The following is a 23,493-nucleotide window of genomic DNA, read 5'->3' as shown; positions in this document are numbered from 1 at the left end:
CCCCCTTTCATTTTCTTCCTGTCTCGGGTGCATCTCTGACTTCACTAGTGGTAGAAACCAGACCCATCCGCTGGCGGCCGGGAGCGAGGGTCTCTTGATCTCCGCACTTCTGTCCAGGTTCGGACGGTGTAGGGTTGCAGTTGGACTCTCATACGCAGCCGGGTGCTTCGCGTCACAGGCCTGTTAGTCTGCGCGGAAGGGGCGGATACAGTGCTCGGGCGCCAAGCTCGGCGGCGTGGGAGCCCGCTCGGCTGCGCAGGCGCCGAGCAGGCCCTTGTCCCTGCAATTCCCAGAAGGCTCTGCAGCGGCCCTGCGCGGCGGAAGACGCACTGGAGTCCCGCCCACGCCGAGGACTCGGCGACCAGCGCGCTGCATTATGGAACTCAAAGTCTAAGGAAAAGCCTAGCCCGGCACCAACTCCTGGCTGAGCGCGCGTGTTTACCTTGAGCCTGGGCGGGGGGTGGGGATAGTAGCGAGGGAGAGCCGCTAAGAGATTCGTCATAAAACCGCGACCAGACAGGCGGCGCCATCTTCGAACTTGGACTTCCGGAAGGACTTTGGCGGGGTGAGTGTACCGCAGTGGGGTGTGTGGGGGACCCAGCGATTACTCCTCCCCTTCTTTTGCGGTAGCACTAGGGTATTAAGGACAAAGTCTTGACTCTACTCTCCCCCTGCGCACGGCAGCGCGCCCTCCGGCCTCTGCGCTCTTACAGAAAGCCATCGTGCCTACCTCCTTGCCCACTGTGGCCATCGAGCATCCCCATCTCTGCAAGCCCCGGGTCTTGCCCTTTCCTCACGCTTTGTGCGTAACGCTGCAGCCTCTGTCCCAGCCTCTGCTTTCTTACATCGCGTCCATTGGACTAGCGGACCTACCGTAGTCCTCAAGTCTTAGGGAAATCGGGGTTCTCCTCCCGCACAGGCAGGTGGCGAAAGCTACTGCCACGACCAGGGCTCGGGATGGTAGGCGGCCTCTATGGTGGCTGCAATCAGTCGCTTCTTCCTGCGGTATCTCAGCCTCTTGCTCGAGGAGGCTCTTCTAACCCCGGGGGTTGTGCCCCGCGCGCTGTAACCCCATTGGCGCAGCCAAGGGCCAGTTATGTTTCCCTATCTAGTTCTTTTATCTTGTGGCAAGTTGGCAATCTGCTGGGGGGAACACAGGTGGTGACTTTAGCCCACCATAAGTAATTCACTTTGTTGGAGGAGTGTAAAATATGACCAAACCTCTTGGCCCCAGCGTATTTTTACTCAAATTGAAGTCATTCCTTTGCCAACATCACTGTTTTTGCCATCCTTAACAGCTGTACTGTTGTTTTCATAATAGTTTCATTTAAATTGGTTTATTTTTAAACTTTAAATACGTACTGAAATCGTGGGCTACAGTTTTCTATGCAAGTTAAAAAAAACAAAAATGTTAATTTGCATACCATTAAAATCATCTTGCATGCCACCAGTTGCACCATAAAAATACTTTGGAAAACAGTGTATTAAACTAGTATGTTTTAATTTCCATACTTGAGGTACAGTATTATCTACTAATTTTTTCCTCTTGGGGGAAGGAAGGTCAGCTTGGCAACCTGGAGCAGCAAGAAAACCAGACAGGTTGGCATGCAAAAACTGTACTATGAAATGACTAAACATCTCTTCCTTTACCGTGTGTCCAAAATTTGTATTGTAAAATAATAAATGGAAAATACACTACACACTACTGCTGCCTTCATGAGAACTGAAGAATGTTGAGGAGTCATTGAATTGACAGAGGTTAAGGGTCAATTATTGCATTTACCCCACCAAGTTGCAGATACAGTAGTGAATGAGATGGGCAAAACTCTTTTTTGTTGTGAAACTTTAAAGTATAAATGTTTCATACTCCTATTACCTTTATATGAAAATTCTGGATGGATTAAGAAGACACATGTAACATCCAAAACTAGACAAATAATTAGAAGAAAATATATCAGTGAGGTAGGAAATGCCTTTTAAAAGACCCAAAAAGAATCATAAAAGAGATCTGGTTGGGATTGTGGCTCATTGGTGGAGTGCTCCCCTAGCACGGTGGGACCCAGGTTCGATCCTCAGCACCCCATAAAAATAAAGGCATTGTGTTGTGTCCATTTACACCTAAAAAAAATAAAAATATTTTAAAAAATCATAAAAGAGATGATTGAGGAGTTTAACACATAAAATCTGAAAACCAGTTTAGCAAGTAATGTAAACAGAGTTAAAAGTAAAAATTATACAGGAGGAACACATTCGCAACATAAATAACACGTCACAGATAAATAAGGAAAAGACAACCCTATAGGAATATATGCAAATTTATATGTACAGATGATTCATAAAAGATATAGATGTCCAACATGTAAAAATAAGTTGCTAACTAGATATAGTTGCACATGACTATAATCCCAGCTACTCAGAATGTGGAGGCAGGAGGATTGAAAGTTCGAGGCCAGCCTGGGCAACTTAGTGAGACTCTGTCTCAAAATAAAATAAAATAAAATAAAATAAAAAGGGCATTGCTTATTGGTAGCTAGAGTACTTGCCCAGCATGTGTAAGATCCTGGGTTTAATTTTCAGTTCCCAAAACAAAAATAACCAGTTGCTAACCTCAGTTTTTATCAGAACAATGCAAATAATTACAAGAAGGAAGAATTCTTTAACTTATCAGATTGTCAAACACTAAGAAGATTGGCAAAGCTAATCATGGTGGCTCATGCCTGTTATCCCAGCAACTGGGGAGACCAAGGCATTAGAATCACAAGTTCAGGGACAGCCTTGGCAACTTAGCAAGACCCTGTATCAGAAATAAAGTGGGCTGGAGATGTAGCTAGGTGGTAAGTGGGCTGGTACAATCCCCAGTACTGAGGGGGGCGGTGGGAATTGGCAAGGGTGTGATAAAATATGTACTGATATGCAGTTGGTGGTGGGATGTAAGTGGGTTCTCCTTTTTTTTTTTTTTTTTTCCAAATGTTAGCTTTTTTAAAAAAAAATTATTTTTTTTATAATTTTTTTTTTTTGAGAGAGAGAGAATTTTATTATTTATTTCTTAGTTCTCAGCGGACACAACATCTTTGTTTGTATGTGGTGCTGAGGATCGAACCTGGGCCGCACGCATGCCAGGCGAGCGCGCTACCGCTTGAGCCACATCCCCAGCCCCTAAAAAAAATTCTTTTTCTTTTTTTGGTACTTGTAGATGGACAGCATGCCTTTATTTATTTATTTTTTGTTTGTTTATTTTTATGTGGTGCTGAGGATCAAATCCAGTGCCTCATACATACTAGGCAAGCGCACCACTACTGAGCCACAACTCCCAGCCCTAAATTAATATTTTAATATCTAAATAAAAAAAAAAAAAAGAGCTGGGGATATGGCTCAGTGGTTGAGTGCCCCTGAGTTCAATCCCAAGCTCCAGTACCAAAAACAAAACAAAAAAAAGATCAGTGTGTATGTATTTGTATGGAAAATCTTTAAGGTATAAATAGGTGTTTTTGTTTGTTTGTTTTTGTTTTTAATGAGGATTGAAGCCAGGGGTGCTCAACCACTGAGCCACAACCTCAGCCCTTTTTTATATTTAGAGACTGGGTCTTGCTGAGTTGTTAAGTGCCTCGCTAAGTTGCTGAGACTGGCTTTGAACTCAAAATCCTCCTGCCTCAGCCTCCTGAGCCAGTTGGATTTTATAGGCGTGTACCACCGTTCCTGGCTTATTTTGTTATTTTTTTAAAAACTGCCCTTCAGGGGCTGGGGTTGTGGCTCAGAGGTAGAGCGTTCGCCTAGCATGCGTGAGGCACTGGGTTCAATCCTCAGCACCACATAAAAATAAAATAGAGATATTGTGTCCACTTATATCTAAAAAATAAATATTAAAAAAAAAACTGCCCTTCATTTAACTAGTTTCCTTTGGTAACTCTCATTCCATTTCCTCTCTAAAGTCTAGAGACAGATGCATAAGGCACTCTGAAGCTTGTGGACTTTTCTTCTGACTGCCTAGTTACTTTGCTGCCTGTAAAAAAGTTATATGCTTATCAAGAGTCATTGTATTGGTTTTATTTGTTTTTGGCGGTGCTGGGGATTGAACCCAGGGCCTTGTGCATGAGATGATTTGTCTTTATGTAAATGTTGAATATATTTTACTTTTATTTTTTATTTTTATTTTTTTGGTACTGGGATATTGAACTCAAGGGAACTCAACCACTGAGCCACATCCCAGCCCTATTTTGTATTTTCTATAGAGACAGGGTCTCACTGAGTTTCTTAGCCTTGCTGTTGCTGAGGCTGGCTTTGAACTTGCCATCCTCTTGCCTCAGCCTCTCAATTACAGGCCTCTGCCACTACCACACCAGGCTTTTAAGGAAATTTTAGTATGAAAAAGTTATTGTTTCTATTAAAACTAAGTTGAAACATGGTAGATACATAGGTGTTTGCTTTGTTGCTATTCTTTATATTTTACACATATAATTCATAAGTATTTTGTATCAATTAAATTTTGTAAAAAAACAATTCTAGGGACTGGGGTTGTGGCTTAGCAGTAGAGCGCTCCAGCACGTGGGAGACCTTGGGTTGGATCCTCAGCACCACATAAAAATAAATAAAATAAAGGTATTGTGTTCAATTACTTCTTTTTTTTTTTCATTTTTTTCCAATTACTTCTAAAAAAAAAATGTTAAAAAAAATTCTAAAAAGGAAATCAGCCTAATTGAATATTTTGAAAAAACAAAAGAGGTGAGTTGGCAAACAAACAAAAAAGCTGCCAAACAGGTGTGAATGAAGCAACTTTAAAAGATTGAGGAAAATGTGTAAAAATCTGGAAGGTAGCTGTACTTGAATTGTTTCAAAGGAAAAGAGACTGGTGGCCTGGCATTGTGGTACATGCCAGTAACCTCATATACTCAGGAGATTGAGGCAGGAAGATCGTTTGAGCCTAGGAGTTGGCTGCCAGGTGGTCAGCTTGGCAACTCAGCAAGACTGGAAAAGGAAAGAAAAGAAGGGCTGGGGGAGGAGAAAAAGAAGAGGGAAGGAAACTGTTTCAAGAAAGAAATGTTAAGTAGTCAGTCCTGCTGAGGTCAAGTTAAAGAGGCTAAGAAGTGTTCATTGGATGAATGATACAATAATTATTGACAATTTTTGCTTTAGTGATGAGCTAGGGGCAATAGCCAGCCTACTTAGGATAAAGCAAGGAAATTAAAGTACCAAGGACAGTCAACTTAAAAGTTTGGCTAGGGGCTGGAGTTGTAGCTCAGTGGTAGAGTGCTTGCCTTGTAAGTGTGAGGCACTGCATTCAATTCCCAGCACCACATATAAATAAGCAAATAAAATAAAAGTCCATTAACAACTAAAAAATATGTTAAAAAAAAAAAAAAAAAAAGGTTCGGCTGAAGCTGGGCATGGTGGCGCATGCCTGTAATCCCAGCAGCTTGGGAGGCTGAGACAGGAGGATCACAAGTTCAAAGCCAGCCTCTGCAACGGTGAGGTGCTAAGCAACTTAGTGAAACCCTATCTCTAAATAAAATACAAAATAGGACTGGGGATGTGGCTCAGTAGTTGAGTGCCCCTGAGTTCCATCCCTTGTACTCCCTGCCCCCCCAAAAAAAAAAGTTTGAGAGGGAGGTGAGGGATATTAGTTGGGAGGAATATGTTTTGAAGATAGCTTTTTGTGTGTGGTAAGTTGAGAGTCATAAACATCCTTAAACACTGTTTGGAAGGAACCAGTGGAAAGGAAGAGGATAAACTAACTCAAGTTTCCTTTGGGGGTGGAAAAATAGGGCTAGAACACAAATGGGATGAGCACATCAGGTGTAGGAAGTATTAGATTACTTAGGACATGGAAGTATTTTCCATCTGATGTTTGTTCAGAAATCAGAAGCAACATCATCTGCAGAAAACCAGGGAATCAGAATTGAGGAGAGTACATACGGGAACTGATGAGAGAAAGTGGAGTTGCCAATACCCTATGCCTGAGGTGTATAAATGGAGAAAAAAAGGATGATTTGGCTCATCCAGGGCTTGAATTTTTCTAATTCTATGGGATAAAAAGACAAAAAGAAACGAAATTCTTAATATCAATAAGAATCTGATTGAAATGAAAGGATTTAAGCTAGATTAGATCTGGCAGACCTAGGGAGAAACTGGAGAGATAAGGGATAGTGTCTTGATAGAGTTGAAGAATAGATACTGTAATAGTAGTCTAGTATAATGATGGGAGATTGTGACCACCCCACACACACCAGTGGGATATCTTGATGATTCTGAAGGTTAAGAGATATGGAGTACTGATGAAGTTCAGAGTATGATAGTGGAGTGAGTAACAGTGGTTGAGCTGAATGTTTTGAGTTTCGAAGGAGAGGGAAGACTGTTGGTATAGAAGTGGCACTGGGAGAGGAATTGAGAAGACATTGATCCTACTTTCTACCTTGAAGTAAATGGGATCTGAGAGAATGAACAACTTCCACTTGAGAGCCTGGAAACCTAGAAATGTATTTCCTATAGTTTTTTTTTTTTTTTTTGCATTCAAGATTCTGAATATGATTCATCATTTGCAAAACAAATGTGTCCTTGGAGAGCTTGGATTTGGACCTGAGTTTAGAGGGGGGAGAGGCAGGCTAAGGAGGCATGCATTTTGCTGGTGCAGATTGTGGCAGTGCTTGGTTCTGGGTGAGACAGAAGTGGCTTCTTCATTTAGTCACTTTCTCGTTATTGTAGAGGCAGCTTGTCTGTGGTACCATCAGCTGTGGCAAGTGCTTTGGTTCAGCAGGTGGCTCCCCATCACGGCATAGGGAAGGCTGTCTGGTTTTTTTAACCCAAAGCTGTAAAAACAACTTTCCAATTTGACAAGCACTTCTGTTTCTTAGTGTTTTCCCCCATCTGTCCCAGTGGTCACTTATGCAAGGGATTTGGAAATGCACATGCATCAGAATCCCCTAAAGCACTTGTTAAAACTCAAAGTGCTGGCCCCATCCAGAGTTTCTGACTCAATAAATCTAGGGTAGGTGTTGCTGTTGTGGCTGCAGGTAAGCCACTTAATAGACTGTTGGTATAGAAGTGGCACTGGGAGAGGTATTGAGAAGACACTGATAGACTATACTGAATCCTTTTCTGCTTGAAAAGACTGGAGAGAATTCTGTTCTTTTTTTATTTTTTATCTTTATTTTTTGTAATTGTAGATGGACAGAATATTTTTATTTTATTTGTTTATTTTTATGTGGTGCTGAGGATCGAACCCAGTACCTCACACATGCTAGGCGAGCGCTCTACCACTGAGCTACAGCCCCAGCCTAAGAATTCTGTTCTTTGCAATTGAACCTTAGCAATGTAAAGGTCAATGGTTATTTTATTCATCTTTATCTGTCCTTATGTACTTGATTGGTCAATAATTAAAAGAAGCTGTTAGTGTGTTTCTGAAGATTTTGATTTATATATTTGAATGTTACATTATTTAATGTTTGTAACATTTTTATCTTTTTATATGATTTGAATTTATATTCATTATAAAGTATTCCACTTTCTCTTCCATTTAATATTTTTCCATTGAATTTAACCGTCAAAACTCCTGTTTTCTCTATGCTTACATTTGCCCTGCATAATGTATATGTAAACACACATATATGTATACATATATACACAGATTTTTGGGTGTGTGTGTGTGTGTGGTAGATACCAGGGATTAAACTCAGGGGCACTCAACCACTGAGCCACATCCCTAGCCCTGTTCTGTATTTTATTTAATTAACAGGGTCTCACTGAGCTGCTTAGCACCTTACTTTTGCTGAGGCTGGCTTTAAACTCATGATCCTCCTGCCTCAGCCTCCCAAGCTGCTAGGATTACAGGTGTGCGCCACTGCACCTGGCTCACACATATATTTTTTTATTTTATTTTATTTTGGTACTGGGGGTTAAACCAAGGCACTTTATCACTGAGCTATATTCCTAGACCTTTTGATTTTTTTTTGAGACAGGGTCTCCCTAAGTTACTGAGACTGGCCTCAAACTTGTGGTCTTGCTCAGCCTCCTGAGTCTCTGGGATTACAGATGTGCATCACCATGCCCAGTTGCCCTATATATTTTATTTATTTATTTATTTTTTATATTTTAATTTTATCGTTTTACTTTCATCTTTTTGACTTCTTTTGTTTGGGATGTATCATGTAAAGCATATAGTTATTTGGCTTTTTAAATCAATTTGAATCTTTATTCTTCAATGGATGAACTTACATATTTATTATCATGATGCATGTGTTTTTTAAAAATTTTGCTTCTGTCATCTTTGTTTCTTCTTCCTGCCAACATGCCCCCCTCCCCTTCTGTTCTTTTTTTGCATGGTCTGCAGTCTTTTATTGTGTGATCTTAAAAAAAAAAAAATTTGAGGTTCCTGGGTTGGGGATATAGCTCAGTTGGTAGAGTGCTTACCTTGCTTGCACAAGGCCCTGGATTCAAATCCCAGCAAACATACACACACACACACACACACACACACACACATATGAATTGAGCTTTCTGTGGCAAAGTATTTTGGAAGCAATATATTACACTATGAGCCAGATACCCTCATCCCAGCAACTTGGGAAGCTGAGGCAGGAGGATCACAAGTCTGATTCTGCCTCTGCACTTAATGAGATCTTGTCTCCGAATAAAACAAAAATACAAAAGAGCAGGGATGTAGCTCAGTGATAGAGAACCCCTGAGTTCAAACCCTAGTACACCCAAGATATATCTATCTATATTTTAAAATTTATATGTATATAATTTATTTATTTTAAAAATGTGTGTTTGTATGCTAAACTCTGTTTTTATTTTTTATTTTTTTAGAGAGAATTTTAATATTTATTTATTTTTAGTTTTCAGCGGACACAACATCTTTGTTTGTATGTGGTGCTGAGGATCGAACCCGGGCCACACGCTTGCCAGGCGAGCGTGCTACTGCTTGAGCCACATCCCCAGCCTGCTATACTCTGTTTTTAGTTCTACAAATGAAACACTTTTTGGGGTGGGGTGAATCGGGGATTGAATTCAGGGACACTTGAGCACTGAGCCACATCCTCAGCCCTGTTTTTTATTTTATTTAGAGACAGGGTCTCATTGAGTTGCTTAGCACCTCATCGTTGCTGAGGCTGGCTTTGAACTCATGATCCTCCTGCCTCAACCTCCCGAGCCACTGGGATTACAGGCCTGCACCACCACGCCTAGTTGCCAGGTTACTTTTTACATTTCCTTTTTTTTATCTCTTTGATTTCTTTTCTTGGATTCCATAGTCTTGTGGGTTTTTTGAAAGTATGGAAGTTTTTGTTGGAAATTGTTTTGTTTGCCTGAGTAGTTCTTCAAAAGAGTACTTTTCACCTTTGTGTGTGTGTGTGTGTGTGTGTGTGTGTGTGTGTGTGTTTTTTAATTCTTTCTGTAGGATCTGTGCATAGGTCTCAGTTGGATCCTTTTTGCTAATTACTTATTTTGAATGGGTTAGTTCTGTCAGGGCTTCTGTTTACAACATGAGTTGATTCTCACTGTATGTATGTATCTTGACACTATTATAAAGTATCTTTGGAACATGGTGTTACCTTGTATCCTCACCACCTGAGTTAGAGGGTTAGCATAGTTATAGTTTACAATCTGTTTAAACTATCTTATTCAAAGGAGACAAAAAGGAACTTTATTTTGTATATTGTACTTTTCACTGGTGATGAATTCTTCATCATTTAGGTACATCATTTAGGACTGTCCATAGGTGCATATGTAGCTAAACTATATGTCTCCTTTTGTCACAGGCAAGCAAATTATTCTTGCCAAAAAACGACCTCTGCAAAATTCTGTGTTGCTCACGTTTTTGGTTTGGTGGTCAGTGTCATTACCTCCCTCTATTAGCCTACTTTGGGCCATGGTTGCATGTCTGATTTTCTGGGCTCAAAGAAAATATTTATGAAAATTTAGTTTTAGTTCATTCTTCGATGTGGAAATGGTCTTTTAATATAATAGGATGTTCCTTAATTGTTTCCTAATCTAGCCCCCTTCTCCATTTCAAGTGAAAGATTGATAACCAGACTCCAGAGAACTGTTATTTATTCTCAAATGAATTTGTACCTTCACTAGTATTCACAGAAATGGATGTTAGCTCTAGGCATCATCCTTCAGTTTGGTCGAAGTTTTATAGTATCTGGCTGCTATCCTTTTCACTTTTTGTTTGTTTTGTTTTATGAAACACAGGTCTTGCTCTGTTGCCCAGGCCAGCCCTGAACTCCAGGGCTGAAGCGATCCTCCTGTCTCAACCTCCCAAGTAGCTGGGACTATAGGTATGTATCTCTGTGCCTGGAGTGGCAGCTATTCTTGGTAGTCTGTTACAGAAAGTTGTTACCCTTCCCTAGATGCATAATCATTATTTTCTTGCTATTTGGGCATGAGGTTGGTGGGGCATGTATATTTCATTTTATTGGCTTTCAAGGTGAGGGGTTAATTAATTGTGCATTCACTGCAGTGTTCTTACAAAAAAATGTATGAGCTTTAAATTAAATAATGTATATAAAGCTCTTATGTATGGCACATAGTAAACATTTGATAAATGGTAGACTGTTTATTGTTTGCTTCACCAGAATGAAAGTTCCATGAGGGCAGGGACCTTGTCTGTCTTGTCATATAACCAGTGCCTGCCATAGAAGATGCTTAGTAATTATTGTTGAATGAATGAGAATGAATGAATGATCAGGGAGCTTGGGTTTCTGGTTGTGGGATAAGGGAATAAAGGGCAGGAAAAGAGAAAAATCTGAGACTATACAGTTTTTGCCGTTTGTTCATTGGCATATCTCTGTATGTAGGTGCAGCCATTTTGGGGGGTGCTGATGGATACCTATGGGGTCGGCTGTGTTGCCTTGGGGGAGGCCGGCCCCGTGGGAAGCATGACTGTGGTAGACTCTCCTGGACGAGAAGTGCTAAACCAGCTTGATGTCAAGGCCTCAGAAACAACCAGTGTGGAGGCTTCCATAGAGATGTCATTACCTCCCTCTTTGCCTGGATTTGAGGATTCTCCTGATGAGAGGAGTCTTCCTCCAGAGCCAGAGAGCCTCTCCAGACTGGAACAGCAAGGTGTGTACCTTTTCCTTTCATCTTTTCATCTCCCTATACTTAGCTTAAGATGAAAGAAAGCAGCTTGAGCTCACAGGATTTTACAAATCTGAGTGTAGTATAATCTATTCCAAAGAGGTTTGAGTTCTGGTCCCATCTCACAAACCCCCCATATTCTTCTCTACAGATCTTTCTTCAGAGATGTCAAAGGTCTCAAAGCCTAGGGCCTCAAAGCCTGCCCGGAAGAGAGGTAGTAGGACACGAAAAGGCCCCAAAAGGCCCCAACAGCGTAAACTTCCATCAGCCCCTCTGGTTCCTGGTCTCTTAGATCAGTCCAACCCTCTATCTGCCCCCATGCCTAAGAAAAGAAGTCAGAAGTCCAAAGGAGACCTGCTACTGCTGAAGTTGTCAAAAGGCCTAGATCAGCCAGAGTCTCCACCTTCAAAGAGGCCCCCTGAGGACTTTGAGACCCCTTCTGGGGAACGACCCCGCCGAAGGGCTGCCCAAGTGTAAGGATTGTGGGGAACAGCTTGGTGGAGGGGGGTAGTGATTGAAGGGATGGGAATGGGACAGATGTTGGAGAGATGGGAAGACTATGAATAGGTATCAGGTAAGCAGGGGTGGTACCTAAACTCTGGGGATATGGGAATATGGACAATCCTTTTTTTTTTTTTTTAGCTGTATTTGGACACAATACCTTTATTTTATTTATTTATGCTGAGGATCGAACCCAGGGCCTTGCACGTGCTAGGCAAGCGCTCTACCACTGAGCCACAACCCCAGCCCAAGGGCAATCCTTTAGCTCTCAGCACAGCAGCTTTTTTTGCTGATTTCTTTTTCTTTTCTTTCTTTTTTTTTTTTTTTTTTTAATTCAAGAGGCTTCTTTCTGTACCTTGTACTCCATCACATTTTTTTTCCGACTTCACCCAGTTCTTCATTGCTGTTTACCACCCAGCTTATTTCATTATTTATGTGCCCTTCCTTTCTTTCCCCTTGCCCTAAATGTTCTTTGACTGTAGTAGATGAAAAGTGCACTGGATTTGGGCTTGGAATATCTGAGTTAAGATTCTACATTTGTTATCTGACTTTTTTCTGCCAAGTCACTTAATTTTCCTGAGTTATTGTTTCTTCATCTGTCAACATGGAAAGGGAAATTAATAAGAGCCTCATAGTGTTACTGGGAGGATCCAGTGAGATAAGAATCAACCAGGTCTGGATTTCTGGGTTCTCAGTTAAGTGTTTACAAGAATGGCTTTGACTCTGCCCTATCCCACAGGGCACTTCTGTATCTTCAGGAACTGGCTGAAGAACTCTCTTCTGCCCTGCCTGCTTCAGTCTCCTGTCCCAAGAGCCCCAAAGTGAGCAGCCCTACCAAACCGAAGAAGAGCCAACAGCAGGCAATCTGTCAAGGTGGAGAAGAGAATACTGCTGCACAGGATGAAGACTTTGTGCTCCAGGTTGAGGCTGAAGAGGGGGAAGAAAGTGAGGCTCCAAGTGAGAGTTCATCTGACCCTGAGCCTGTGGCACCCCGAAGCAACCCACGAGGATCCACTTCAGGGGTAACCTGAATGGACAAGAAAGTGAATGGGAGAATAGGATTTTTAAGGGGTTAGCCAGATACCTAAAAGGATAGTAATTATGTTGGTCAAGACAGGTAAGAAAAGGGACTATTAGGAAGTCCTTTGAGCTATTAGGAAGATTATAGGGCAAGGGGTATAGTAAGCAAGATTGTTTATTTTTAACTGAATATTGTCTGCTAGGAAGCATAGACATGAATGAGAGCCCTGTCTCACAAGGTTTGCAGTACAGTGCGACAGTGCGTGCTATACCAGGAGTGAACAAAATGATTTAGGCATATAGTGGGAGGGTGATGAACTGTTTAGGTTTCATAGAAGAATGATAATGAGGTGGGTCTTGAAGGGTGAATACAAACTTGTCAGAAATAATGGTTTTCCCATAAATATATTGCAGCTAAAGGATAGGGCCTGGATAAAATTTTAAGGGAGATCAAACTAGAGAGGATAATAGGACTAAAATTGGTAGGAGCCAACAACAATGCTGAGTTTTGTTTGTTTTTTAATTGTGGTAAAATATACATAAGATAAAACTTAACTTAACATTTTAACCACTGAAAAACGTACAACTCAGTGGCCTCAAGAGTATCCAGTTGTATATGTGGAAAGACAAGAACTTTGTTAACTGATTACTGATTTTTCTTTTGCTGCAGGCTAATATGGCTTACCCCAATATCATATAGATCTAGAACTTACAGAAAACTTGGGTCTGAGCCAATTTTATGTTTACTGAGATGTAAACTTTATAATTAGACATAAAGGTGAATCTAAGTCCTGGAACATGAGATGAGTCTCCAAGAGTATGTATATAGAGAATACCCTCAATGACCAGTTCCATCAGAGGAGGAAGAGCCTAAAAAAATATATTAGAGAGGTGGAGGGAATAGGGGGTGACTGTCCCATGGAGCAAAGGTTTTAAGAAGTATATGGGAGTCCTCTGAATCCAAATGCCTTGGAGATGATAAGGAAGATGAACAGACAATAGACAGTAGAACATGCAGTTCTAATAGAGGAGTAGGAGCAGAAGTGGAGAAGTCCCTTTAATGGTTGAAACTCAAATCTTTTAAGATGCTGATAGGGCAGTGGTTGTAGGGTATTTAATGCCAGGAAAGCAAAAATTAGGAAAGAAAGTTGCCTTCTGGGACTTTTTCTAGCTTAGAAAATTCTCTCCCTTTAATTTTTCTCCCATTTCATCCTCAGAAGCAGAAGCCACACTGCCGGGGAGTGGCTCCCAATGGCTTACCCAATTACATCATGGCCCCTGTTTGGAAGTGCCTCCATCTCACCAAGGACCTGTGAGACTTGGGGACAGAGGCTGTGGGGGGAGGGGTGACAGAGGAATGCAAAGATGATCTAAAAAGATAGAAACATTAATGGGCAGAGCATGGTGATGATATTCATTACCAAAAAGCACCACTACAAAGGCAAGAGCTCTAGAGCTCTTCAATTAAAATGAAATGAGGGGCCAGAAGTGTAGTTCAGTGGTAGAATACTTGTTTAGCATGCATGAAGCCCTGGGTTAGATCCCCAGCACCTCAAAAAAATAAATAAACAAAATGAATTGGAAAGTTACAATTCTTAGTTGCACCGGACACATTTCAAGGACCCAGTAGCCACTTGCCCCTAGCAGCTAGCATATTGGACAGTACAGACAACAGATCATTTCTGATCCTAAGAAAGTTGTGTTAGAGTTGCTGCTAGAGAATCTCTCTCTTCCTCCACTGATACTTCTCTCTCTCACCAGCCGAGAACAGAAACATTCATTCTGGGAGTTTGCTGAATGGATTCCTCTAGCCTGGAAGTGGCACTTGTTATCTGAACTGTAAGTTGAAGTGACATTTCTGAAGCCTAGGAGGAGTGACATGACTGGAGACAGAAGAGTGAGGATTCTAGGTTTATGGTGGGAATCCTGGGATGGGTGAAACTCATCCAAATTCAGGCTCTCTTCTTTGTCTTGCCCCAGTGAGGCAGCTCCCTACTTGCCCCAGGAGGAGAAGTCTCCGCTATTTTCTGTACAACGTGAAGGGCTTCCTGAGGATGGCACACTGTACCGAATAAACAGGTGATGATTGCAGCTCAACCTTTTTTCTGATTCTTGGGAAACAGGGAAGATGAATTTTTGAAAGGGATGACACATTAGCCCTTCCCTTTCCCTGAAGTTGGTCTACTTGGTCCCGAGAATAGAGGTTCTGGCTGGAGCTGGTCAATCTTGTCTAATTTCTAGTGCTCAGTGCTGCCAGCCAGACTGAGAGAAGCTAAGGAGACTCAGAGTCAAGCCAGCTTACAAGGTCACAAGTATTCAGTCTTTGACAGAACATTGCAGTAAACAGAATCAACAGCCTCTCATCTTTGAAGATGAGCTAGATCTATAAAGAGTTTGGGAAAGGGCTGGAGATGTGGTTCAAGCGGTAGCATGCTCGCCTGGCATGCATGCGGCCCGGGTTCGATCCTCAGCACCACATACAAACAAAGATGTTGTGTCCGCCGAAAATTACAAAATAAATATTGAAAAATTCTCTCTCATCTCTCTTTCTCTCTCTCTCTCTCTTTAAAAAAAAAAAAAAAAAGAGTTTGGGAAAGAAAGGAGGGAGGTACAAGTGGTAGCTAAGTACTGTGCTTACCTGTAGATTTCTTGATTTTCAGGACCTTGCTTAAGCCAGGTCATACTCCAGGTAGAGCTCCCATTCTGTTGTCATTACCTTTTATTAACTTTTTTCTCCATTCTCTCTTTGACTTTTCTCTAGATTTAGCTCAATCACAGCACATCCAGAGCGGTGGGATGTGTCCTTCTTCACAGGGGGACCACTTTGGGCTCTGGACTGGTGCCCAGTGCCAGAGGGGTCAGCAGCTTCGCAATATGTTGCCCTTTTCTCAAGCCCTGATATGAATGAGACACACCCACTGAGTCAGCTTCATTCAGGCCCTGGGTTGCTGCAGCTCTGGGGCCTTGGGACTTTGCAGCAAGAAAGCTGGTGAGGTGGGGCTGGGACACTGCCATGGGTGGGTATGTGAGGGAGAGAGAAGGATGGAGGGAGGGCTTGAATTGGGCTCAAACAGCTCTGGCAGCCTTAGGCCCCTCCTTCCTATCTACTGTCTCCACGTGCTTTCTCTCTCCAGTCCTGGCAACAGGGCCCACTTTGTCTATGGGATTGCTTGTGATCATGGCTGTATCTGGGACCTCAAATTCTGCCCCAGTGGAGCATGGGAACTTCCAGGCACCCTTCGAAAGGTACTTCCCAGTTGACTATGGGGTTGGCCATGGGACTTGAAGTTAGGAAATAGGGACTCTGGGAGTTCTCAGCATCAGAGGAAAGAAGGTTGGAGTGTGGTAGTGTGTTTTTCCAGCAACTCTGTGTCGTATCCCAGGGACCAGAACCTCAAAAGTTTTCTGAGAGGCGCCTGAAGGCAGCAAGCCTCAGCACAGATCTGGTCTTGCTCTCTAGGCTCCTCTTCTGCCTCGGTTGGGTCTCTTGGCTCTTGCCTGCTCAGATGGGAAGGTGCTGCTATTCAGTCTGCCGCATCCTGAGGCCCTGCTGGCTCAGCAACCCCCAGGTAAGTAATTCAGCAAGGAGAATGGGGCTGCAGTAGCAATGGCCAGAGCTTCATAGGGCATACCCACTTCCCCTGAAACTCCTCTGGGTTCAGTCTCTAGCACAAAGTCTTACTTAATCATGTCCAAACCCCCACTGTGACTTCTCATTTGTTCTTGAGCTTGCTTTTCCTTTTTCAGGCTCGCAACTGCAGTCTTTTAGCACATTAGCTCCTATCTTCCCCTCTAAGCTATTCTTCTTTACCCTTAGGCTATTCCCCCTTTTGCTTCATCCCCTAATTGGCTGTATAAAGAGCTGCTAAAAGCTGAGGCTGACAGATGGGGCTCATCTCCCCTCTAACTTCATCCCTCCTGCCCTCACCACTACCACCCACTTCCCACACATACACATGCACAGCCTGGTTTTGACTGTGAGGAGAGGGAAAGAATTAGAGTTAAAGCTGAGAAAGCAGAGGAATAGGTCAAGGAAAGATAGCTTCTATTTGTATTTCAATAGTACTGAGTATTTAAAGAAGAAGGCACCTAGGTTTGAGCCCTGAGAAGGTCCCATATTTGTTGGTCTGGTAGAGAAGTGGGTTGAGGAGGAAATATAAAGTGAGGAAATGAAGACAGTCATTGTAGACAATTCCTTTAGGAAATTTGACTATGAAGGGGAACAAAAAATTGACAGTGTTGGCCAGGGTGATTAAAGGGTAAAAGAAAGTTTTGTCTATTTATTTATAGAAGAGGCTATAGGGCATTTACATGGGAATGTGGGAATGACCCAGTAGGTGGAGAGCAAGTGGATAATGCAGAAGAAAGGAAGAATAACCAAATGAGTAAAGTTCTGGAAATGGTGAGAGAGGATGATACCAGAATGGAAGGATTATGGTTTTGATAGGAGGAAAGGTACTGTCAACTGTAAAGAAAGAAAGAAAGAAGATGGGGGCAGATGGAGGTAGGGTCAGAAAGTTGATGGTGGGAAAAGAAATTTCTGAATAAATGATGCGGGAAAGTCATTGTCCAAAGCATGGGGTCCTGATCTCAGAGCAAGGCTTGAGTAGAAGCTCAGACTTGTGAATCCAAAGCATCAGCTACTGCTCTTCTTCCCTCACAGATGCGATGAAACCCGCCATCTATAAGGTGAGTGAGGAACCTGATACCTTAGCTGAAACTCCATCTTCTTAAAGCCTTATCTTATTAATTCCACAGTGTGTCCCCTATTTCTGAAAAGTACCCCCTACTGCTAAATTAAACACTGATTTGAGCCCTTGTTATAAACGGTAGGTACCCCTAACCCTAATCTCATTCTCTTCTGTCCCTTCAGGTACAATGTGTGGCAACCCTTCAGGTGGGATCTATGCAAGCTTCAGATCCCTCTGAGTGTGGTCAGTGCCTTAGCCTGGCCTGGATGCCCACCAGGCCCCACCACCATCTGGCTGCTGGATATTATAATGGTAAAAAAAAAAAATATATATATATATATATATATATAGAGAGAGAGAGAGAGAGAGCGAGCGAGAGAGCGTGCACACGCATGCGTGTGCTATTGCTCTTTAAATTTGTCATATATGCTTGCTTTTTGGTTCAGAACTGGGCATTTTATATATAATTACAAATATTTAAGAAATGTAAAAAAAGAGAGAGATACATTTTTGAATAGAATTTTTCTAATCAGAAAAAAATAAGAGTAGATGAACATAATTTCATACAGTTCTTTATGCATATACAAAGATTAAAAGAAAGAGACGATTTTATAAAAAAATGAGCTCATACTATATAAGCTACTTTAAATTTAAAGGTATTAAATTTAACTACAGTTTATTAAAAAAAAAAGACACTGAAATTGAGCTGAAAGATTAGCTAACTCCTAATAAATCTTTCTTCACCACAGGAGACATTAGTTCCTCAAAGTTATTTTTAAGATTAAAAATAAAAAAAAAAAAAATACTGGGCACAGTGACACATAGCTGTAATCCCAGCAACTTGGAGGTCTGAGGTAGGAAGATGGAGAGTTCAAAGCCAGCCTCAGCAGTTTAGCAATTCTCAAAGTAAAATGTAAAAAGGGCTGAGGATGTGGCTCAGTGGTTAAGCACCCTGGGGTACCAAAAAAAAAAAAAATAAAAAAGAAGAAAAAAGATGATGAATAACATTAAATTGGAATTATTAGCTGTTTCTAAATAACAATTTCCTATTCGGACATCCTCAGTATACTTTCTTCTAGGAAGATAAGAAAATTAGCACTGAACTTCCTTTACTATCCCTCTTTCCACCTTCTGTTTTTCTTCTGTGAAAGTATTCTTAAGTTGTTAATGAACTTGCTTCATGCTATTCTGTCTCTTAATTCCTAAGTAATTTAATGATTGTCTCCCTGTCATTACTGAATTATTTTTATTACTTACCTATAAATCACTGTCAATTTTTTCTTGAGAAAGATTCATAGGTGCTACATTCCTTGAGTTTACATATAAAATGGATTTTAATTACCAATATTTTTCCCAGTTTTTATTTTCATGATTTTTATTTCTTTGTCTTTTATTTTTATCAGAGTTATACTTTTGAGTACCTTCTTCTTTGCCAGCATTGTCAAGGTTCAGCTTATTTGGGGTCTGCCAAATTAGTTTCTGTTTGTCTGTTTGTTTCCTTTTCCTCCACATTTTGTTGCTTTTGTCTCCTTGTCTATTCTTGTTTTAGACCAGAGTTGGCAGATAATTTTCATATATACATATATGTGTATATATACGTATATATGTTTTGTGTGTGTGTGTGTGTGTGTGTATATATATATATATATATATATATATATATATATATATATATATATATATACACACATATACATATCTCCTGGGGATTGAACCCAGGGCACTCTGCCACTGAGCTACATTCCCAGCTCTTTATCTTTTATTTTGAGATAGGCTCTTGGTTGCTAAGTTGCTAAGGCTGGCCTTGAACTTGCTGTCCTCCTGCATCAGCCTCCCAAGTTGCTGGGATTACAGGCATGCACCACCATGCCTGGCTGGCAGATATTTTCTGTAAGGATTCAGGTAGTAATAATTTTAGGCTTTGTAAAAGGCTGACCATTGTTAGAAACTCAACTCTGCAAATTATAACATGGAATCAGCCATAGACATTGGGTATATTAATGGGTGTGACTGTTCTAGTAAAACTGTTAGGGAAGGGGCTAGGATTGTGACTCAGCGGTAGAGCGCTCGCTTACCACATATAAGGCCCTGGGTTCAATCCTCAGTACCACATAAAAATAAATAAATAAAAATATTGTGTGCAACTACTACAACTAAAAAATAAAAATATTAAAAAAAAAAAAACTGTTAGGAAAAACAGGCAGGCAGCCGGCTGTATTTGACCCCTGAGCTCTAATATACCAACCCTTTCCTAGAGTATTTATGCTTCTTTTAAAGAAAAATCTCTTGGGGCTGGGATTGTGGCTCAGCAGTAGAGTGCTTGCCTAGCACGTGGGCGGCCCTGGGTTCGATCCTCAGCACCACATAAAAATAAACAAATAAATAAAATAAAGATATTGTGTCTAGTTACAACCAAAAAAAAAAAAAAAAAACTCTTTTCTTTGATTTAATAGGCAGTAGAGGTTATTAAGAACATTCAGCCTATCTTTCAACTGCAGATTCCAGGCTATGCTATTACTTTTTGTTGATGAGAATTGCAACAAAAATGTCATACTGAGTCTTTAAACCATAGAGGGAGTATTGAATAGCTTATCATGATCCTTACATTCTTCCATTACAGTTTGCATCTGAGGTTAGAGGACCAGGGTCCTAGGACCCCAGAGAAAGAAATTAGAACAAAGCAGTGAGAAAGTGCCTTTAATGCCTACACATTCTATTCCTACTTCAGGCATGGTGGTTTTCTGGAACCTTCCCACTAACTCGCCGCTTCAGCGGATACGGCTCTCTGATGGCTCCTTAAAGCTCTACCCCTTCCAGTGTTTCCTAGCCCATGACCAAGCTGTACGTACACTTCAGTGGTGCAAAGCTAACAGGTATAGAATAGAAGATCTGTGGAGGGGATAGATGAAAACTGTAGCAGGCTAACTCTTCCAGGTTTGTTTAGCTTTGATTTTCTCCCATCTTTATAGTCATTTCCTGGTCTCCGCGGGAAGTGATCGGAAAATCAAATTCTGGGACCTTCGACGACCTTATGAACCAATAAATTCTATCAAGCGCTTCTTGAGTACAGAACTAGCCTGGCTGGTCCCCTACAATGGTGTCACTGTGGCTCAGGACAACTGCTATGCCTCGTACGGCAAGATGGAGATAGGAAGAACTCTGGGGCCAGACCCTAAGGGTTGGGCTGCATGGCATGCAGATTGTTGTGGGGAGAGATACATTGAGCTGGTTTGCTGAGGCAGTTTGATTTTGGGAAGGAATTGAGAAGATATTAATCTAAGAAAAGGAAGGTTTTATTTTATTTCTCTTTCTCATACAGTTATGGACTTTGTGGAATTCATTATATTGATGCTGGTTATCTTGGCTTCAAGGCCTACTTCACAGCTCCTCGAAAAGGCACTGTTTGGGTGAGTCTGTCTTCTGCAGTCTTCATTACACAGAAGGATAGTCATTATTATTATTCCTTAGTGGTAATCAGGAAGTGACAGTGGTTTTGGGGAGAAGGAGAATTCAGATATATGGCAACTGTATCATCAGGGACATGGGTTATGGTAAACTCAGTTTTGTTTCTGCATTCTCTCTGTCCTCTGACTGTAGACTTATTATCAGTTCATAGAAATGAGTAAGTTAATGAAATTTGTCTCTTCTTATTAGAGTCTTTCAGGATCTGACTGGCTTGGGACAATAGCTGCAGGAGATATATCTGGGGAGCTCATTGCAGCTATATTGCCTGATATGGCATCGAACCCAATAAATGTCAAGCGACCTGCAGAGCGAAGATTTGTACGTATATGAACATCTAACAGCAACACCAGCTGTTGGATCTTAACCACTTGCCCTCCCAATTCCTTGTAGGATACAAATTAGTACTTAGTTTCCAAGCCCTGACATTGTCCCTGAAAGTCTTGGCACAGAATTACATACAATCTTTTTTTTTTTTTTTTAATATTTATTATTTAATTGTAGTTGGACACAATATCTTTATTTTGCTTATTTATTTTTATGTGGTGCTGAGGATCGAACCCAGGGCCTCGTACGTGCTAGGCGAACGCTCTACCGCTGAGCCACAACCCCAGCCCCAATCTTTTTTATTCTATTGCAGCTGAGCATATATTTAAACATACTACTTTTTTCCATTATTAAGACTTTCCTGCCTCAAACCAATTTCCTCTACTTTTGTTCTGTCTTCAGATTTTTGGGGGTTTTGTTTTTTTGGTACAGGAAATTGAGCCCAGGCCCTCACACATGCTAAATAAGCACTCTACCACTGAACTACTTCACAACCCTTTTTAAAATTTTTAAGATTTTGAGACAGGGTCTCTTCAAGTTGATCAGGCTAGCCTCAAATTTGGTAGTCCTCCTGCCTCAGCCTCCTGAGTAGCTGGGATTATGGGCATGTGCCACTGCTGCCAGCTCTGTCTTCAGCATTATAGAACTTAATCTTATGGTCTCCTTTTTAGCCTATATATAAAGCTGATCTGATGCCATATCAGGACAGTCCTGAAGGTCAAGACCACTCTTCTGCTTTATCTGGGGTCCCCAATCCCCCCACAGCTCGAACTTATGCTGAAACTGTCAACCATCACTACTTGCTCTTTCAAGACACAGATTTGGTAAGTCAAGTCCAGGAAAATAGGGTGTAGTATTAGAAAAGGTAGAAAACTTTAGTCCTTGTATAATAGGAAATCCTAAGGAGTTCCATCACAAACATGCAAAATTAAGGAGCTGCTTGCTTTCTCTCTCCTGTTCCACTTCCATCCCCAGGGTTCCTTCCACAATTTGCTCCATAGAGAACCGATGCTGCGCATGCAGGAAGGAGAAGGGCATTCTCAGCTGTGCCTGGATAGGTTGCAGCTCGAGGCTATTCATAAGGTAAGAACCTTGTCTCATCTTCCCCACCCTCCACTCATTCTTCCACAACTTTGGGTCTATGATCAATGAAATGGGAAATAAAAAGGCAATATAGATGGTTAATGAGGAGAAATAGCTTTGGCAACCTCCTCTGGAATATAGTAGACATACCTCATTCATTGGCTTCTTATTCCTACCTCTCTCACCCCATTATAGGCCTGCCTTCTCAGATTGTGACTTTTTTTTTTTTTTTTTGCTTACAGATCTAAGAGTTGCCCTAAAACATCACCTGTGAGCCTCTCTCTTGTTTTCTATTCATATAGGTACGTTTCAGCCCAAACCTGGACTCCTATGGATGGCTGGTATCTGGGGGGCAGTCAGGGCTGGTTCGGATCCATTTTGTCCGTGGACTGACCTCCCCACTGGGCCACCGTATGCAGCTTGAAAGCCGAGCACACTTCAGTGCAATGTTCCAATCATCCTCCCCAACTAAAGGGCCCAGCTTCCCTCCAGCCAGTCATCGCCTTCTGTCCAATCCTTAGTCTTAGTCCACACAGGACCCTTGGAATGAAATCTGCCAAGAACAAATGGCCTCCATGCGCAGAGCCATAGGAACTGGGGCCTTCCTGGACAGTGATGGCACTAGGACTGGACCTTTGGGCCTGCTTCCCCAGGACTCCTTAGATCCCTCTCCTTCTACTGACTTCTATGGTCACAGTCCCCTGCAGGCAGGGGGGCTCTCCCCCCACAAAGGTTTTTAAGCCTAAAACTATGGCTCACAAGTAACACTCAGGCCTAACATAGGCTTGGGAGTCCAATTGCTCATATTGAGCATATTGTGAAGTGGGTAAAGCTAAGTAAAGGTACTGGGTGTTTTTGAGACCACTTGTGAGTGGGTGTTTGGAGAATCACAAAGACTTATCTGCATGAAGGCTTCTGTCTGTCTTCGAGGATCCAATGTTACTGCCTTCCCAAACTTCCTCTTTAGAGTAACCAACACACAAGCCCAAGAGGAGTGACAGTAATTTATTGGACTGAAGCTGCTCATAGTACCTCTTTAACTGGAGAACACCACAAACACCCTACCAGTAGAACAGTGGCTTAGCTCTTACTTGCTCCTGCTTATGAAATATTCCTGATCATTGGTCACTTGACCCTACTTGAACACTCCTAGACAGTCGTGTTTTAAAAATCTTCCTTTATATCAAGTCAGAGTATACCTCTTATTAATTTTACTTATGGGTATTAGGAAATCTAGACATTATTCCCTGTGATTGCCCTTTTAAGTATTTAACAATAGCTATCATGTGTTTCCCAAGTATTTTTCCTCTAGATTAAATATCTTCAGTTATTTCAA

At 41.6% G+C, this 23,493-nt stretch overlaps 1 protein-coding gene across 2 annotated transcripts; it reads left to right on the top strand.

The window, feature by feature from the left end:
• Positions 1-480: 480 nt before the first annotated feature.
• On the top strand, positions 481-23,493 carry Gtf3c2 (general transcription factor IIIC subunit 2). 2 transcript variants are annotated; one of them, XM_076833682.2, is made up of 21 exons: positions 496-565; positions 9,057-9,184; positions 10,186-10,271; positions 10,791-11,058; positions 11,225-11,546; positions 12,314-12,596; positions 13,812-13,906; positions 14,356-14,433; positions 14,575-14,673; positions 15,356-15,583; positions 15,729-15,840; positions 16,055-16,163; positions 17,258-17,283; positions 17,468-17,597; positions 20,014-20,158; positions 20,255-20,416; positions 20,605-20,692; positions 20,940-21,068; positions 21,746-21,898; positions 22,050-22,157; positions 22,460-23,493. In XM_076833682.2, exons 4-21 carry the CDS (start codon positions 10,815-10,817, stop codon positions 22,676-22,678), a joined length of 2,730 nt encoding a protein of 909 aa, XP_076689797.1. In that variant the 5' UTR covers positions 496-565; positions 9,057-9,184; positions 10,186-10,271; positions 10,791-10,814; the 3' UTR covers positions 22,679-23,493. The 2 variants fall into 2 exon arrangements, with proteins under 2 accessions (XP_076689796.1, XP_076689797.1); XM_076833681.2 differs by lacking the exon at positions 9,057-9,184 and having other exon boundaries at positions 481-565.

This window comes from Callospermophilus lateralis, chromosome 14 (genome assembly GCF_048772815.1).
Source record: "Callospermophilus lateralis isolate mCalLat2 chromosome 14, mCalLat2.hap1, whole genome shotgun sequence".
Lineage (NCBI taxonomy): Eukaryota > Metazoa > Chordata > Mammalia > Rodentia > Sciuridae > Callospermophilus > Callospermophilus lateralis.
The sequence above is the reverse complement of the archived record's forward strand: the minus strand, read 5'-3'. Positions and strand labels throughout refer to the sequence as shown.